At 55.8% G+C, this 17,774-nt stretch overlaps 1 protein-coding gene across 2 annotated transcripts in view; it reads right to left on the bottom strand.

Moving 5' to 3' along the window:
- Positions 1-4,412: 4,412 nt before the first annotated feature.
- The window catches only part of MAPKAPK2 (MAPK activated protein kinase 2), a 52,570-nt gene continuing 39,208 nt past the window's right edge, over positions 4,413-17,774 (bottom strand). The window contains exons 2-10 of one of the 2 annotated variants that reach the window (XM_055581786.1): positions 15,441-15,580; positions 15,187-15,251; positions 14,855-14,934; positions 14,250-14,376; positions 13,571-13,646; positions 13,089-13,213; positions 12,554-12,639; positions 12,385-12,465; positions 4,413-11,881 (exon numbers count right to left, since the gene is read on the bottom strand). In XM_055581786.1, coding sequence (XP_055437761.1) covers positions 11,738-11,881; positions 12,385-12,465; positions 12,554-12,639; positions 13,089-13,213; positions 13,571-13,646; positions 14,250-14,376; positions 14,855-14,934; positions 15,187-15,251; positions 15,441-15,580 — 924 coding nt within the window. In that variant the 3' untranslated portion in view covers positions 4,413-11,737. Of the gene's footprint in view, positions 11,882-12,384; positions 12,466-12,553; positions 12,640-13,088; positions 13,214-13,570; positions 13,647-14,249; positions 14,377-14,854; positions 14,935-15,177; positions 15,252-15,440; positions 15,581-17,774 lie in introns of both variants that reach the window. The other variant, XM_055581787.1, reaches the window with a different exon arrangement.

Raw genomic sequence — 17,774 nt, 5'->3', positions numbered from 1 at the left:
GTCACGGAAAGGAACCTAGTGCCCAGAGATGGGGTTGGGGTCGGGGAGGAAGCGGCAGTTTGAAGAAGAGCGATCAGGGTAGACGTCATTGAAAAAGTGACACAGGAACAGAACGTAAAGGAAACACGCGGCAGGTCTGGGGGAGGAGGGGGAGCCTGGGGGCGGGGGGCAGGGAGAGGGGTCCATGGGTGCTGCGGCTCCTCCAGGATGAGCAACATGAGCCTCTCTGAGCCTCAGCTGATGTCACTGCCTACTCTTGGCCTTTCAGAGACATTCCAAAAAGGCAGTAAACCCCTGCTGATCACGTCAGGGTCCTGAACTACAAAGATTGTTTTCTAGGTACTCAATCAAGTTGAGCCCCCACTTACAAATCCATGAAATGGGGATGGTAATACCACTATCTCACAGGGCTGTTGGAGGTCAAAATCCACATGAGCAGAGAGAAGTCACAAAGGGGGATGGGATCTCTGAGCCAGGCTGGGTGTGTTCTTTCATTCACGGTACGCCAGGAACTGGGCCAAGCGTTTACAGCAGTTAGCTATTTAATTCTCACAAAACAGCATGACAAAGATGCCTTTTCCATCACTGTTTCACTGATGGGAAAGGGAGGCTCTCATACAGGTTGAAAGCTTTGATCTGGTAAGCAGGAGAGCCGGAACGTGACCCGGGGCTGTGGGAGTCCCGGTTGTGGTCCACACCACACCGCAACCCCTCTGCTGCTCAATCCCTCAAGCCACACTGTATTTGCTGGTATGAGCACAAAGAACCGGGTTCTGAAACCCAACCTAGACTCGGCTTCTCTCACATTTCCTTTCCATCAGCCCCAGTCTCGGTGGCCTCCTCTGCTGGGATATAACCCGGGGGTTCTCACCCCCGAAGTCAGGGGCCTGATTAATTTTGTCAGCTGTGGGAGGGGAGGGAAGGAGACACGTTCTTAGAACTGGGGCTGAGGCTGGGGCTGGCGGGCTCCACTTTCAGCTCATGCTAGATACCACGGGCACAGGGTTTTGAGAGAAACCCCGTGACTCACCCTCACCTCTCATGGGCCCTGTTTCACTCAAAGGTACACCATCTTCCCATCAGCCTCCCTCAGCCCCCAGCTCTGTCTGGCTGCCAACACCCTCCCCCTGAAACCCCCCGACCCACCAGCTACTCAAGCTTCCCCCCTGCAATTCACATCCCCATGTGGGCAGGGGTCCTCTCTGCCGGGCTAGAGACTCGAAGAGTCTGTGGGTCTGAACATCCCTGCTGCAGACCCTGTAGCAGCCTTGCTCAACCAAAGCCACACAGCGTTCACCATCTTTTCCCAGGCAGAGGGCAACAGGGGCCAGCCCAGGACACCGCAGAGACAGCTGCCACCACTATGAAAGGGTCAGCAGGGAGAGAAAGCGGGAGGAAATGGATCAGGAGAGGGGAGGGAAGGCACGTTTCCAGATCCCCAACCCCAAACTCTCCTTTTTAGTTAAGTCAACCTGCTCGCACTGATACAATAATGAGATGATCTCCTATGATGCATGGTAACAAGTGCTGTGTGCCAGGCATTATGCTTGAGATTTTACATGATTTTTATAGTTTTCATTTCTCACAACAACCAAATGAGGTCAGTGGTATTATTGTTAGTCTGAGTCCTCTGAGAGGCAGATGACAAAAAGGGCTTAAACATGCAAGTGGTTTACTGAGCGGAAATGCCTTTGAGACAGAAAATAGGGTGGGACCCAGGCCAGGCAGAGAGAGCCTTCAGACCCCTCCTGATGCCATTGAGGAGCGAGGGAGAAGAGGTTGGGCACAGGTGTCCTAGAGGTTCCACAGAGTTGCCAGGGAGCCTCCAGTCAAAGCCACTGGAGTTCTGACTCCCCCAGAAACCCAGGTGCCTTAGCATCCCTGCTGGGCCCTGTCACTGCCTGGGGAAGGATGGCCTCCGGGCAGAGGCCACAGGGGCTTTCAGAGCAAGCAGCTGGGGCCCTTGGATGATCACGCTGGAACCAGAGGCGTATGAGGCACATTCTCACAATTAATAATTATTATAAATATAGATCGGAGAAGGCAATGGCACCCCACTCCAGTACTCTTGCCTGGAAAATCCCATGGATGGAGGAGCCTGAAGTCCATGGGGTCGCTGAGGGTCAGACACGGCTGAGCGACTTCACTTGCACTTTTCACTTGCATGCATTGGAGAAGGAAATGGCAACCCACTCCAGTGTTCTTGCCTGGAGAATCCCAGGGACTTGGAGGCCTGGTGGGCTGCTGTCTATGGGGTCGCACAGAGTTGGACACGACTGAAGTGACTTAGCATAGCATAGCATATAAATATAGATATCTAATTAATAGTTGTGGAGCACCACAATTATTATCCCCATTGTACTGGTTGGTAAACTGAGGCCCAGAGAGGTCAAGTCACCTGTCCATAGCTGGAAATCAAATTGAGCACAACTACAGAGACTTCTGTGCAGTGTGCATCTGAGCTACTGACCACTGCGTCACAGGCCAGATCTCAGACTCGGTAATCAGCAGAGGGCTGAGCATACAAACTGCGTCCCAAAAAGGGTTTTCAGGGGAAATGAGGCTGAGCTCCTGAATATTAAGGGAAAAAATCCTTTTGTCTCTCCTGAGTCCTCCATAATACCGGGGATCCTGAGTTAGAGCCATCTCCCCCGTCATGAGCCTTTCTTCTGCCAATTACCCTAATCGGAGGGACCCTCCCTCCTCGGTAACCCCACACAGTACCCAACCCCCGCTGGGGCTCTTGCAGCACCCGCCAGTCTTTCTGCTATCCAAGTCACTTGCACACTATCATCTACTTGGTGTTCCCATCAGGGACACTTGCTTAGTCTCAGGAGTGGGTCAGGTAACCTGTCCAAATACCAGTAGAAGGTTGGACCAAGGCTGAACCTCAGAACTGTCTTTGAGCTATTCTGCCTACACATCCAAAACCTATGCAAATAACCGTAATTGAGTGAGCAGAGCTGCTGATGCGGGACAAGGTTTTAGGAATCCCCTTGCCCCTTCCAGATTTGATTTTTCCAGTCGCCCACAATGCAAGGTGGTATGCATCTGTTTTTTGGAGAAGTGCTTCAAACGCCCTCTTATCAGCTGACTTGCTCTATCCCCAGATTGCTCCACTGCTGACAGCCAGTTCTGACTTCTCACTCGGAAAGCAACATGCCAAGTGCCTTCATTCATAAGTCGATACTGTCTTTTCAGCAGTGTTACCAAAACCTAAAATGTGAATACCCGCTGATGTAACTATTCCACTTCTAGGAATCTAGCCTATAGAACTCCTTACCATGTGCATAAAGATATTGTACAAGATGCTTGCATCATTCATAAAGTTTTTTTTTTTTAATAAGACATCCATCAATAGCAGATAAATTACAGTACATCCACACTACGGAATTATCTCAGCTGTTAAAAATGAATATGCTTGTTCTGAGTTCTGTCACAGGCACCCACTAAGAGATGCTAAATTTAAACAGCAAGTTGCATGATTAACGGGTATGAAAAAGTTCTGGAGATGGTTGCACAACAATGTGAATATACTTAACACTATTGAACTCTACACTTAAAGATGGTGGAGGCAGTACATTTTATGTTATGTGTAGTGTATTGCACCACAATTTTTTTTTTTTTTTTTGGCTGCACTATGCGGCTTGTGGGATCTTAGTTCCCTGACCAAGGATCAAACTCGGGCCCCACAGTGAAAGTGCTGAATCCTCACCACTGGACCACCAGGGAAATCCCTCATCGCAATTTTTTTTTAAAGGCAAATTGCTGAACAATATGCCTAGTGATTCCATTTTCAATTGCTATAGGCTTCATAGAAGTTTCTCACCTGTGTTTCTAAGCATATATGTATGTAGACAAATAGACAAATCAAAATAAAATCAAGCCATTGAAAGTATTTACTTCAGGACTTGCCTGGTAGTCCTATAGTTAAGATCCACGCTTCTACTGTGGTTCTATCCCTGGTCAGGGAACCTTTACATGTCATGTGGTACAGCCAAAAAAAAAAAAAAAGTAGAAAAAGTAGTTATTTCTGAAGAGGTAGTTGGCAGAGTTGGGTGAGACTATAAAGAGAAAACTTTCGCATTTCACTCTGTATGTGTATGTAATTACGTGTGTGTATATAATTTCTTTGGGCTTCCCAGGTGGCTTCCCATTTCACTCTGTATGTGTATGTAATTACGTGTGTGTATAATTTCTTTGGGCTTCCCAGGTGGCACTAGTGATAAAGACCCTCCTGCCAACGCAGGAGCTGCAAGAGATGCGGGTTTGATCTTGCTGGGTCAGGAAGGTCCCCTGGAGGAGGAAATGACAGCCCACTCCAGTATTCTTGCCTGGAGAATCCCATGGACAGAAGAGCCTGGCAGGTCACAGTCCATATGGTTGCAAAGAGTTGGACACGACTAAAGCGACTTAGCACACATAATTTATTTGAATGACTGGACTTGCTTATGTTAAATTGTTCTTCAGATGCACTCATCCAGCCAGCAAGGACCACACACTTTCGCTGGGTGAGCTGCCATCCTCACAACCTGGAATAGGAGAAAGAAACTGGATTTCTCGTCTTCCTCTTCCTTGCAGAGTCAGAAAATGGCCTGCCCGCGTCCGGCAGGCTGTGGCTGGGTGGGTGGAGTGAGAGGTCGTGTTAGAATCTCACTATGAGGACCGTTTCTGTAAAAGAGGTTTCTGATCAGAAAAAGAGACAGCTGAGTGCCAGAAAACCCTCGGCCGCTCTGGGTCTTACTACAGAAACCAGACCTCCTGCAGTACAGGCTCCAGTCACAACTAACCAAGGTCTGGTCTCAGAGTCAGATGAGATTGTGATTTCTTTGAAAAGTAAACCTCTGCCTGGCGAATTCAGAACCACAGGCCTCCAAATCAGAGGTTAAGGGCTGGGAGAACTCAGCTCTTTCTGAACCTTAAGGCCTCACGGCCTCGGGAGGCTCTATTTGAGGAACAAGAGACTAGCAGCTGCCGAAACTGAGGAAGGACCAGGATCACGTTTCACATGGTCCCAGACACCAGTGGCCTGAGCCAGCAACTTGGCCTGCGCTTGGGCCAGAGCCATCCCATCTGAAGGCTCATTTGCATGACCTTTCCAGTACTTTGCATCGCAGGGCCTGGGAACACTCCTCCCCTAGGATCAGAGAGGTCAAGACGAGTATTTGGTCACATAGGACCTGGGGGACAGAAACTGAACTCGGGGCCGGGGGTGGGCAGCGGGGAGGGAAGGACTCATGAAGGAGAGGGGGAAAGCCAGTCCCAGTATTTCACTTGCAAATCCTGGCAGGGGTGCCGGATAGGGTAGGAAACTTCACTGTCCCTTACAGCAAGAAAGTTATGCAAATGAATGCATTTGCATGGCAGCCTGCCCCCTAAAAATGACTTATCACATGAAGGTTCCCTGCTCTCAGGAACAGTCACTCCCCCCAGAGTCCCACCTGAGATCCTGCAGGCTGGACAGACAAGACTTTCTGATTACCGGCTCTGACTTCCCTTCAGCACAATCATTATTCCCTCCAAGGGGTGGATGGACATAAGGTAAACCCAGGCCTGAGATGCTGGTGTGTGCAAAATAAAAAGTATGGAAGCTTAAGTACATTAAACTGTGTATTTGTTACAAGGAAGCTCCTAAGAGCTTCAGGTTTAACATATCTGAAGTCCATGGTGTAGGGACCATGGTAAACAGGGATCAGAAAGACCTGCAAAGAACTCTAGATTTTCAGGGATACTCAGAGGGGCTTCCCAGGTGGCGCTAGTGGGTAAAGACCCACTTGCCAGTGCAGGGGAAGACATAAGAGACATGGGTTCGATCCCTGGGTCAGGAAGATTCCCTGGAGAAGGAAATGGCTACCTACTCCAGTATTCTTGCCTGGAGAATCCCATGGACAGAGGAGCCTGGTGGGCTACAACCCCCGGGGTTGAGGCGCAGTTCAGCCATACAACAAAAGATGGGGGTGAAGAGAGGGAAGGGGGTGGGGCAAGATGGGGGATTAAGAGACACAAACTACTAAGTATAAAGTACATCAGCGATACGTTGTACAGCACAGGGAACACAGCCGACGTTACGTAACTTAGATGGAGTATAACATTTAACAAGAACTGTACATCACTGCGCTGTACACCTGAAACATATGATACTGTAAATCAACTATATCGCAGTTTTAAAAAAAATATGTGGGGAAATCCTGCCACGCTATGTTCCCAAACTTGGGTTTGGGGGAAACAAACACAGTGAGGGAGGGGAATCCAGGTTGAAGGGACTGAGAAAACAGACAGAAAACACCGAGGACGCCCCACTGCCAGGGCTAAGTCAGGTTTTCAATGGCCAACGGTCCAGCTGCAGTGCTGAGCAGACCAAAGGCCAGAGGGGGGAATCCCAGACTCAAGGAGAGGAAGAGCGGACCCTGACGCTGCAGAAACTAGAGCAGAAACCTGACGGGAACACCTCCACTGCGTCGACCGTCAGCTCGGAGTCTGCAGGCGCAGCGCTCCCCTCCCCACCACCGCCAGGGCTGATGACCCAAGAGCGTCGACCCTCCCGGCCCGTTGACCCTCCTGCCCCAGCGCGGTTTCACGCCCCCCTCCTCCAGGCTGGGCCCCAGGAGGGCTGGAGCTGCATCAGAGCGTGGCCTTGCTGCTCCTGGAAGGAGTCTCCTCATAGAGGTTCCGACCCTCTGAAGGGCGGCCAGTCTGGGGAGGGGCCAACCCTGCACCTGGTCAGTGCTCCCCCCTCCTGAAGCCCGGGCTTGGCCACATTGCACGCTCATGCATCTGGGTCAGGAAGGACCAACACTGTCCGCCCCCAGCGAGGCACACATGGAGGGCTTCACCCAACAGAGGATGACGGTCCAGGATCTTCTGACCTCACTCATCCTGCCAGTCTCAAAACCTCTGAAGCCCACAGAGACCACCTGGGCTGGGACTGCACCCCCTCACTGGGGCAGTCTTGACCGAATCAATTCAGACCACAATGTTTATGTGTCCGGGACTCCAGATGCAGAGAAAGGAAAGACAAGGTCTCTGAGGGTCGCACGCAGATTTTGTATCTCAAGGACTAGCAATCGGGCAGACACTGGGTCTTACACTTGGTTTTTGTACTAAAGCAGAGTGCAGGTAGAAATGCCTGGGCATTCATTTGGTGACTTAGTATGCTGGGTCTGACTGAGTGCAGGGAAAGGAAGACAAATTCACTGAAAAGGCCCCACCGGAGCCTGGCGTCCCTTCCAAAGAACGACTACTCCCCAGCTCGGCCAGTCTCCCTCTTGCGGGGTGGGCACTGCATGTGGGCTTCAAGAGACAGAGCCTGGAAGGGGCTGTATCCACAGGGCTGAGGGCACACGCACGCTCAGTCGCGTCAGACTCTTTGCGACCCTATGGGCTGTAGTCTGCCAGGCTCCTCGGTCTATGGGATTTTCCAGGCAAGAATACAGGTGTGGGTTGCCATTTCTTCCTCCAAAGTATCTTCTTGACCTAGGGATCGAACCTGTGTCTCCAGCATTACAAGCGGATTCTTGACCGCTGAGCCACTAAGGGAAGTCTGAGGGTTACAGAGGCCGCCCCCCTAAGCCACCTCCCGCCGCCTGGAGAAGGCCCGGCAGGTTTGCGGGAGACAGCTACTTTCCCCGGCCTCACAAGCTCCACCCTCGTCCCTTGAATAGCTGTTTCCTTCAGCAGCCCGGGACCTGCTCTGCCCACCAGCTCTACCCACCCGTCACTCACAGACCTCCGCATTTCCTGTCTCCAACCCCCTCAGAGGAAAACCCCACATTTTCTGTTATTGTTTACCAACCCAGCGGCCTCAAGCGGAGCAGGAATGTGGTTTCAGCCTAGACCACAGTCCCAGCTTCAAACCTGGGTTTTCCTAAGCCCTCCCGGGAGGGCAGCCCACCAGAGGGCGGGACACAGATGTGAGCAAAGTCACTCAGCCCGATGTGACGTCCAAGTCCACCGTCTCATGGCACTCAACACCCCCAAGGCCGAGGAGAGCCACCGCCATTCCACAGAAACGGAAATGTGCCCAGTGGAGAGGAAGCCCGCTGTCTCCCTGCCTGACCCCTCTTTTCCCTTCCTTATCTTTGGTGGGTTTTTTTAAGAAGCTCTAAACTTGGAAGCAGGAGATCCAAATCAGATCGACCTCTGCTTAGTCATGAGGCCTTGGGAGAGTCATTTCACTTCTCTGAGGCTGAGTTTTCTTCATTTTACTTCTCTGAGGTCAGCGAGAGGCTAGACTGCCTCCCCCGGAGGCCTTTTATGACGGTGAAGAGACCTGGGGGATCGCCCAGTGCAGCACCGGGCCTTCCCGGTGCCCACGGGTGTCTGCAGGCCTTCCCTACCTCTCGCACCACTCGAGGGTGTTCGAGGACAACATCCTATCTTGCTTCCTCCAACCCTGCAGCCAGCATCTGCCTTTAGGTACAAAAGTTTCCCCGCCACCCCACCTGGGAGTTTAGCAGAAGGAGGTGAAGCGCTTCCCAGAGGCAGAGAATTACAGGCTGATGCCAGCGTGGACCATCAGGGGCTTGGAGAGGGTAGACAGGTGTGGTAAGACCGTTCTCATCAAGCCAGGCCCCTCCTGCCCTTCACCCTAGCCACCCTTCCTGAATGCCAGGTCCAATCTGTGAAACGGGCCCGGGTGGAGGAGGAAGCAGAACACAGGGCCAACGTGTGGGGCAGGTGGCATGACACGGGCCTCGGGGTCGGGGCAGCGGCCCCTCGATACTCACAGCCAACCCCGGGGCCTGGGAACACACAGCCTCATGGCAAAGGGACTCTGCTAGTGGGACTGCAGTGAAGGGCCACTGCAGTGTCTGTGTAGGCCCCCGCTGACCACACAGGTCCTTCAAAGCGGAGGCTCCTTCCTGGCAAGATCAGAGAGACGTGACGTTGTCAGCCTTGAAGACGGAGGGAGAGAGCCTCAAGCCAAGAAATGGAGGCGTCTCTGGAAGCTGCAAAGGCTTCAGGGAGAAATGCAACCCGGCCAGCCCTGTGTTGATCTCAGACTGGGGGACCATCAGACTCCTGACCTCAGAAGTCTAACAATTAAACGTGTGCTATTTTAAGCCACAGAATGTATTAGAGCAGCAACAGGAAACTAACACAGCCTCCAAAGAGAGCAGAGCACTGGGAAACACCCCCCTGCACCCCAATTCCTGCCCCATCACCCCTTATTCCCTCTTTCCCCGGGTTCTTATCACCTCTGATACCCACCTTAAGCGCAGACATGACTGGACTTCTCTGACAGAAAAACTTCCCGCTGGCTCATTTGAGCAGTGGTTTCTAGAGACATGGGTTGAGCTTCAAGGCAGGAGCCAACCACACTCAGGATTTGTGAGGGGTAGGTCGTGGGGGCCTTGTCTCTGCCACAAGTCTGGGCAGGGGAGACGGGACCCCACTGATGACAGGGTGAGCAGGCCTCTCTCCTCCAGGCAGGAGGAGGTCTTGGGACAAGAACACCCTAGGCCTTGCACCCTGAGTTCTAGTCCAAACACACTAGCAGGGGGACCCCCAGTGCATCCCTTCACTCTCGTCACTTTTCTCACTCATAAAATGGGGATAACCATCCTGGCCTGCCTGTCTCCCTGACAGCTCTGAGGATCACGTGAGAAAACGCAGGTAAACTCATCAACAGCTCCTTTTCCATCTGACTAGGCGGGAGAGCAGTGAGGTCAATAAACCAATTTCTTCCTTAGGCGCTGCCACAAGTCAATTCACCATGCAATCTCAAATATCCCGGGCCTCCGCCTTCACATCTGCAGACTGAATGCTCACAGGAGCGCTGAGGCCTCTTCCAGCTGATGGTTTGTTTTCTGCCTTCTGGCTGGCCGCTGGCACCCCCTACTGGAGCTTTCAGGAACACCTGCTCCTCGACACTCCCCCAGGATTTGGACCAATTCACCACCACCACCTTCTTCACAGTCCCCGTGCCAGCCCTAACCCTAACCCTGACCCTGACCCCGACCCCAACCCCCGGCTGAGAGTGTCTGCGTCTGGCCGTGGCTAAACAGGTCTAAGACTGGGCTGGGAAGCGGCTGGGCTCCTGATCCAGTAACTGGCAAAGCGCGCGGGCTCCCCCACTGCTGGGCCCATGCCCAAGCCAGAGACATCCCCCAGGCCCCCGACAGGGCGGGGGCTGGCTCCCTTGGGCCGGGGGCTCGCCTCTCCCCCAGGATACCCCGACTCTGCCCTCCCCACACACGGAACCCCTCACCACGCGTGGGAAGACGAGAAGTGGGGGGCGTCAAGGGGCTGAACCTCAAGAAGGAAGAGAGAAAGCCTTTCAACTATTAAATCTGTTTAGTAAAGACAATTTTGCTCATACAAAACGACAAGAGTTCACAACAGTCTGAGAGCTGGGCGCCATCAGAGGTGGGGAGGCGCTGCGGGCATCGGAGCCCTGCCCTCGCACCCCAGAAGGCCCCGGGCACCCCCAGCCCTGCCCGAGGGAGATGAGAGCTGAAGCATCACCGCCCCCTGCCCCAGGGACAGCGGCGAGGGGCCCTCCCCACAGTGCTCAGGTTAACACGAGGCCTCCCCACCCCACACTGGCCTGGACACGTCGCTGAGTTGTTTGGGGCGGGGGGCGGGGAGCGGCTGGTGGGAGAGGGGCAGAGTCGGGACATCTTTGGTGCAAAGCCTCCCCCACCCACCCGCTAGGCCGCGCCACGGACACTTGCAGAGGCCACAGGGGTGCCGCGCTCGCCCCCAAGGGGCTGCGGACCGACACCCCGGAGCCCGGGAGGCACTCGTAAGGCAGGCTCACCCACGTGGGCTGAGGGCGGGCCTGCTGCAAAACGCTGCAGACATGAGAGAACACCAGCAGGTTAAGAACGGCAGTAAGGGGGCGCAGAGGCCTGACTCGGCAGCTCGGCGCCTCGGCGGAGGCCTAGGACCGGCACGAACGGGGCGGAGGGTTCCGAGCGGGGCTTCCGTCTTCCTGGCGCTGCACCAGGCTCCGCGCGCCCGCGCCTGCGCCGGGAGCAACCCATACAGGCAGGGTGGGCGGCCTGGTGTGGGGCCAGACAGGCTCCCAGGCACTTGGGCAGGCCCAGCGCGGGCAGGGTGGGCCCGGGGTGCGGTGGGAGTGGGGGAGACGGTTCCGAGCGCCGCGGGGGCCCCTCACGTGCACAGGCACTGACCCGGATGTGGGCACACGTGGGCACACGTGGGCACACGCACACACACACACACTCACTCCTATCCCTCTGGCACACCGGGGACATCCAAGGACTTAGCAGAGCCTCTGGGCCCCGGGCCCCACGGTCTGCAGCTCCTGGCAGGCCTCAGCCAGTGGGGACCTGGGGCCGTAGTGGAGAGGTCAGGCGGCCAGCGGGGCAACACAGGGACACCCCTTGAGAGGGTTCCACAGACACCCTGGGACACACCCCCAAACCCTTGCAGTCTCCAGACAGGACGGGGCTTGGGGGACATGGGCGGGAGTGAGGGCAAGAACGATAAAAGAAGGTTCGTAAAAATTCCAAGTCAAATTACTGATAAAATTGCCAAATGAGCAGTGTCGAGGGCACGGTGCTCCCTCTCCCCGGGGCCCCAGCCTCCCGGGTGCCCCCTCTCAGGCAGGTGGCCAGAACCGAAGGCAGAACACAGCCTCTGAAGAGGTCCCAGCCCCACGCAGCGGAGGAGGAGGGGAAGAGGGAGGAGGCGACTCTGGGTCTCTGTTGAAAAAATCCAGCCGGGTCGAGAGTTATTGCTTGTCCTCCAGTGGAGCGGCTGGCCCAGCTCAGTGAGCAAGGGCCGCAGCCTCCAGGGCCCGGGCTTTCTTCCGCCTCTTCAGAAGCAGAGGATTGGATGCGTCTTCAATCTTTTTTATCTTGATCTGCTCGTAGTCGACCCGCATCGTGGCCAAGGCACTGGTCATCTCCTCCTGGGGGTGGTGACCAGGAGAGACGTCAGAGACCACAGATGGAGCGGGCAAGGATGGGGTGACGTGTGGGAGTGGAGACAGAGGGCAAGCCGGCCAGAGAGCCTAGGGCCAGCTCAGCAGAGCCCCTCTAAGGGCCCGGAGACCCCCAGCAAGCCTGGGGGAGCAAAGAACACCGACTAGGAGCCAGGAGACCTGGTCTCACGTCTGCTCCAGCCAGTCATTAGCTGTGTGACCGTGAACAGGGCACCCACCCAGGCCTCAATTTCCTCATCTGCAAAGTGAGGAGACTGCAGAGGACCTCTCAGGCCCTTTCAGAGGCAGAGTGTAACGGCTGGCAGCAAACAGCCACAGCCAACTTTAGACTGACGCAGAAGCCTCTGCCCACAGCCAGGTCGGGGAAGCGGCTCAGAGTCGCTGTGGTACCAGACAACCCGGGGTGAGAGGATGCAGAGCCAGCCACCTCCCTGAGCACCGCTGAGCCCCCCGGCCAGGCGCCCCCTCACCTTGACGTCCTCCCACCTCTCCTTGTCCTCCTTCAGGACCCGGCTGGTGTGCAGTGGGGTTTGAGGGACCTTCGTCGATTGCTGGGGGCAGAGAAAAGGCTCCGAGTGAAGACCTGGAGCGGGGTGGGGTCCGCAGTGGACCCAGGTACCTCCAGCCCACGGGGCTCACCATGATCCAGGGGTGGTTCATGAACTCGGTGATGGTCATCCTCTGGGTGGGCTCGGTCTTCAGCAGGTTCCGGATGAGCATCTTCACTGCGGGAGGAAAGCAGGGTGCCCACAGGGGACAGAGACAGCGCAGGGGCCACCCTCCCCTCCTGCTCCTTCCCAGTTTTCAAGGAGAAGCCAGACTTATAGGGGGTGTGGACACAGACCACCCAAGATGCTTGGCCCTGAGGACCATTACAGACAGCTCCACCATCGGACAGCCCCGCACGTCCCAAGCCCTGGCCCTGCTGGGCCCTTCACACAGACCAGGTGTGGGCTGGTGAAGACCCACAGCCACATCACTGATAGGAGATCATCCCTACACACACACACACACACACACACACACACACACACACACCACAGACACAGACACACAGGCAGGACATACCCAGCAGGTGCGGGCTGGGTGAAGACCCACAGTCACATCACTGATAGGAGATCACACACACACACACACACACACACACACACACACACGCGCGCGCGCTCTTTACCTTCCTCTGATACTTCTGACCATTCTGGGTTGGGGAATTCATACTGGCCCATTCGGATGCGACTCTTCATGCCCGGAGAGATGGCAAGGCCATGGTTGGAATAGAAGGGGGGGTACCCACACAGCCTGAGCCGAGAGGAAGCAGGAAGAGAGGAACAGAGCTGATGTTATTTAGGTCCCGCACCAGGACTTCTTGCAAAGTTCACAGAGAAACTGGGACTCACTGATTCAGGTACAAAGTCAGGGACAGGGCCCAGGAATCCAACACACTGCGTATCTAAACCACATATCTTCCCGCCCGTTAGCCAGTTCGTAGCACTGAGCTGTCAGAGTCCACTCAACACTGAGCGGGGACACGCAGGACCCCCAGGGCACCCCCATCCAGAAGGGGCCGCTAACCGTGGCCTCTTCCTCTCACCCCAGAGGTAGATGCTTCCATCCACGCCTGCCCAGCCCACGTCCCCAGCCCCTCCCCACACTCACAGGATATACATGATGACACCCAAGGACCACATGTCACAGGACTTGTCGTACTTCTCTGGGCCCAGCACCTCTGGAGCTGTAAACGAAGACGAAGGCAGTGGAACTGGTCCTCAGAACACCAGGAGCCACCCAGGCCCTCTGTGGGTGGTGTGCCCACCCAACCCTTCAGCCCATCACGACGGGACCGCAGCTAGGCCTGGAAGGGGGACAGTCATAGCCCAGGCCCAGAGCTGGGTAAAGGAGACCTGAAGACCCTCCTCGGGGGGAGCCCAAGGGCCAGAATCTCAAGATAAAGCAAGTCTTGAACTGCAAGAGCCTTTCAGACTGCCTTTTAGTTTGACAAACCCATTTTGAGAGTTTCCTCTGTGCAGTTGGTTGGGGGTCCTGGACCAGAGGCACATCCCTGACCCCCCTGGGGGTCTGACGGGAACAAGAGCTCTTCTCAGTGAAGTGCACACATGCACAAACTTCGACCCGTAACCTCACGCGCCTAACTTCCCATGCCACTTCAGGCCCACGAGATCTGCTAAGCCTACTTCAGGTCAGGTCACATCAGAACTGGGCTACAAAGGGCCGGCAGACACAATTCTCCTGGGCCCTGGGGCCCTGAGACCAGCAAGAGGAGGCTCTGGGAGAAGCTCCGGGAAAAGACAGGCTCCCAGGCTTTCTCCAAACTTACCCACGTAGTATGGTGTGTAACAAGGAGTGGTCAGAGAGTTGTGACTGGTGGTTTCCTTGGCAAAGCCAAAATCAGTAAGTTTGAGAATGGCGTTGGGCCTTTTGGAGGTGTATAAAAGGTTCTCGGGCTAGAGAGAGAGAGAGACAAGGAGTATCTCTGCTGAACCTGTGAGCGGCCGTCAGAAACCTGCAGGGGAACGATTCCTCCCTTTCTTCCCGCCCCCATTCAGCAACTGTCTGTCTGGCCCCTATGATCCACACACCATCGGGACCCTCAGCCCCTGCCCCTCCAGGGCTCACGGCAGGCGTGGGAGTAAAACACTGATGCAGAGACAGAGTGAGCACCACAGGGACACAGACCAAAGGTGGGGCTGTGGGGGTGACTGAGGAGCACGGCCTCAGAAGGCTTCCCGGCCGGAGCGGGGTTTGCCCAGAGGGCAGGGCCTGTGGGGCAGAGAGGTGCCCTGCCAACTCTGCCACGGGAGCCAGGCCGCGGGGACACAGGACAACCCTGGGGACCTTTTCGAGGGCCACAGTGTCCCTGACCCCCACGGCCTCTAGGCCCCCTGCGTTGGGGGCTGGGCGGGCAGTACAAACAGCTGGTACCTTGACATCCCGATGGGCGATGTTGATTGAGTGCAAATACTGGATGGCCTCGCCGATGCTCTTCATAATCTCTGAGGCCTCTGCAGAGGAGACGGGAGCAGGGAGACAGAAACCAAGTCACAAGATGTTTCCTTAGGTTTGAAAAGCTGAGGCAAGAGCCCTCCCAGGAAGCCTAAGGCCCCCAACGCCCCCACCTGCCCCACAAGGCGAGGCGCAGGAGCGGGCAGAGCCCCAGCAGCAGGTGGGCGGAGGGCCTGAGCACCTCCTGGGAGCAGGCCCCTGGAGCCCCGCTGCCCCGCCGCCGGGCTGGGCCCGTGACAGACCCTTTCTACCTCTTTCCGTGAAGGCCTGGTCTCCTCGGTCCTGGATTCGACTGAACAGTTCTCCGCCATCCAAACTGAAACAAAGCCACAGTGAGACCGGGGCCGTGACATCACACTAGCGCGCTCGCCACTGCCCTCCAAGAGGAACGAGGCGCTTGCATGCTGAGTTTCAGCATCCCCAGCCGGCAGTCCTGGGAAGGAAAGGGGCCCGGGCGGGGAGCAGGGTCAGGCTGGGCCGGGAACCAGAGGGAAGGGCTGCTCACCACTCCATGACGATCAGCAGGCACTTCCGCCCCGCGTACAGGTTCTCGTAGACGTCCACGATGCGCACAATGTGCGGGCACTGTGAGGCGCGCCAGTGCAGCTCCACCTCGCGGCGGGCCTTGGGGCAGTCCTGCAGCATCTGCAAGCCAGACCTCCTGAGGGAGTGCGGGGCACCTCCCCTGGCCCGGCCTGTGTGCCCACCAGCCCCCATCAGCACGCCACCAAACACCCCCGCATCCACATCCTGCCCGCCCCAGCCCATCAGCCCCATCCACCCTGCCCCAGCCCATCAAGTCCCCTGCCCCAGCCAATCGACGCCCCACCCCGGTCCATCGACGACCCACCCCAGTCCATCTGCCCCCAGCCCCAGCCCATCCACCCCTGACCCCCGACCCCTGGCCCTGGCCCATCTGCCCCTCCCCGGTCCATCAAGTCCTCGCCCCGGCCCATCCATCCCCCAACCCGGCCCAGCACCAGCCCTCTTGTCACAGCCCCACACCCCCTCCCAAGCCTGACTCGGGGCTCTGCAGCTCTCTTATCTGCTCTAAAAGAAACTTCAGGATGACCCCTTGTGAGGTCTCCACAGCTGACCGGAGACCACCCTTGACCACGCAGGGAAAGACGGTTGGGCCTCTCCCCAGCTAAGGGCATTAAGTCTACTCCAAAAGGCAGGCAGGGCTGAGCACTGGGAGGCAGAGAGTACAGGATGCCTGGGTGGGAAGACAGACTGAGGAAAATCCAGACAACCGTGGAAAGGGACCTAGAGAAGGGAGCCTCCAGATCTGTTAGGAAAGGAAGCTCTAAGATCCCTAAACCCAGCACACCCAATCCACAGCCATATCCTTTCAACAGCAAACAGCCTCGGGAGCCAGCCAGTGTGATCTAAGCCCTGGTTCTTAATAGATCCCCAACCTGGAGCAAGTCACTTAACATGAGCCTTGTTCCCAACCCCTCTTCTTTCAGGGACCAGAAGGGCAAGGTGTTAAAGGAGCCTGGCTCCCTTACCTGCGTCAAAGGCCGAGACTTGACTAGTCTAAGCTGGTTTCATTAATCCCAAGTGTTTTACTAAGACCCAACACTGGTCAGGTAGCACTCTGCAGGAAATCTGAGGCACGGCCTCCTGAAAGGAGCAGAGCAGGCAGCATGTCTGCCGCGCGTGGCACCGTGCCAGGGCAGTCACTCTGGTACCAGGGGGCACCTTGCAGCAGGGGTGACACAGCGGAGCACTAAGACACCTGCCGCGAAGCCACGAGTCTTGCTGAGGAAGATCAGATGGCCAGAGAGGAGCCAGGCTACACAGGAAGGGGAAAGGCAGACCAGGTACTGCCAACAGTAAAGCTAACATTTAGGCTGTGGTCTGTGACATGCTGGGCTTTGCCTAACTGTACAACAGCTGCCCATTTTACAGGCTGAGGAAACTGAGGCTCACAGAAGCAACGTGTCCCAGGCTCATTTCCTGGGGGAAGCCAGGGCTGGAATCCAGGCCATGTAGATTCCGAAGCCTTAACCTTTCCCATGATACCATGCAACTTTTAGAGGAGGGGTGGAAGCCAAGACTTGTTAGTCTTAGATCACCAAAAGCAAACTGGTTTCAGAGACACAACCCCCAACAGGTACCCAGATAATTCAGTCTCCTAGGGAGCAGTCACCATGGGGTCACACTGCCACCTGGTGGCAGTCTAGGGACACTGCACAGATCCTGAGTTTTGCTCCCTTCATTCACTGAAAAAGGTTATTTTCCCTTCCCACACAGTATGAAAAGCAGGAAGAGACTCTGGATAATCTCATTTGCAAGTATTTCAATTCAACAAGCATTTACAGAGCTCCTACTATGGACCACACATTGTGCTAAATGTCAAAACCAAAACCAAGAGTCCTGCTCTGAAAGAGACAGTTGGATGCCATCATTGGACATGAGTCTGGCAACTTCCGGGAGATGGTGAAGGACAGGGAAGTCTGATGGGCTGCAGTCCATGAGGCCGCAAAGAGTCAGACACGACTGAGCAACAGAACAACCTGAAAGAACTCAAACTGGGGGAAGGGGCGTGAGCGAAGGTCGCCACACAGAAAATGCTTATAACGCAGTGAGAAGCTGCTGTGAGACTGCTAAATTCAAAGAGTTCAAGAGAAGCGTTCTCAGGGCAGCCCAAAAAGAAAGACCTCCATCGCCCTCTGCAGGCGCACAGTGCTGACGCCCAAGCTGCCACAGTCACTCAGGCAACAGGAGCTCAAGGGTCTGCAGTTAGGCGAGACTTGGGCCTGGGTCTGAAATCTGTCCATTTCTGGTGGCACAGCCTTGGAGAGACCGTCACCTTTTGAGCCTGCTCCACATC

This window comes from Bubalus kerabau, chromosome 5, assembly GCF_029407905.1.
Source record: "Bubalus kerabau isolate K-KA32 ecotype Philippines breed swamp buffalo chromosome 5, PCC_UOA_SB_1v2, whole genome shotgun sequence".
Taxonomy (NCBI): domain Eukaryota; kingdom Metazoa; phylum Chordata; class Mammalia; order Artiodactyla; family Bovidae; genus Bubalus; species Bubalus kerabau.
This window is presented reverse-complemented; position numbering and strand designations above follow the sequence as displayed.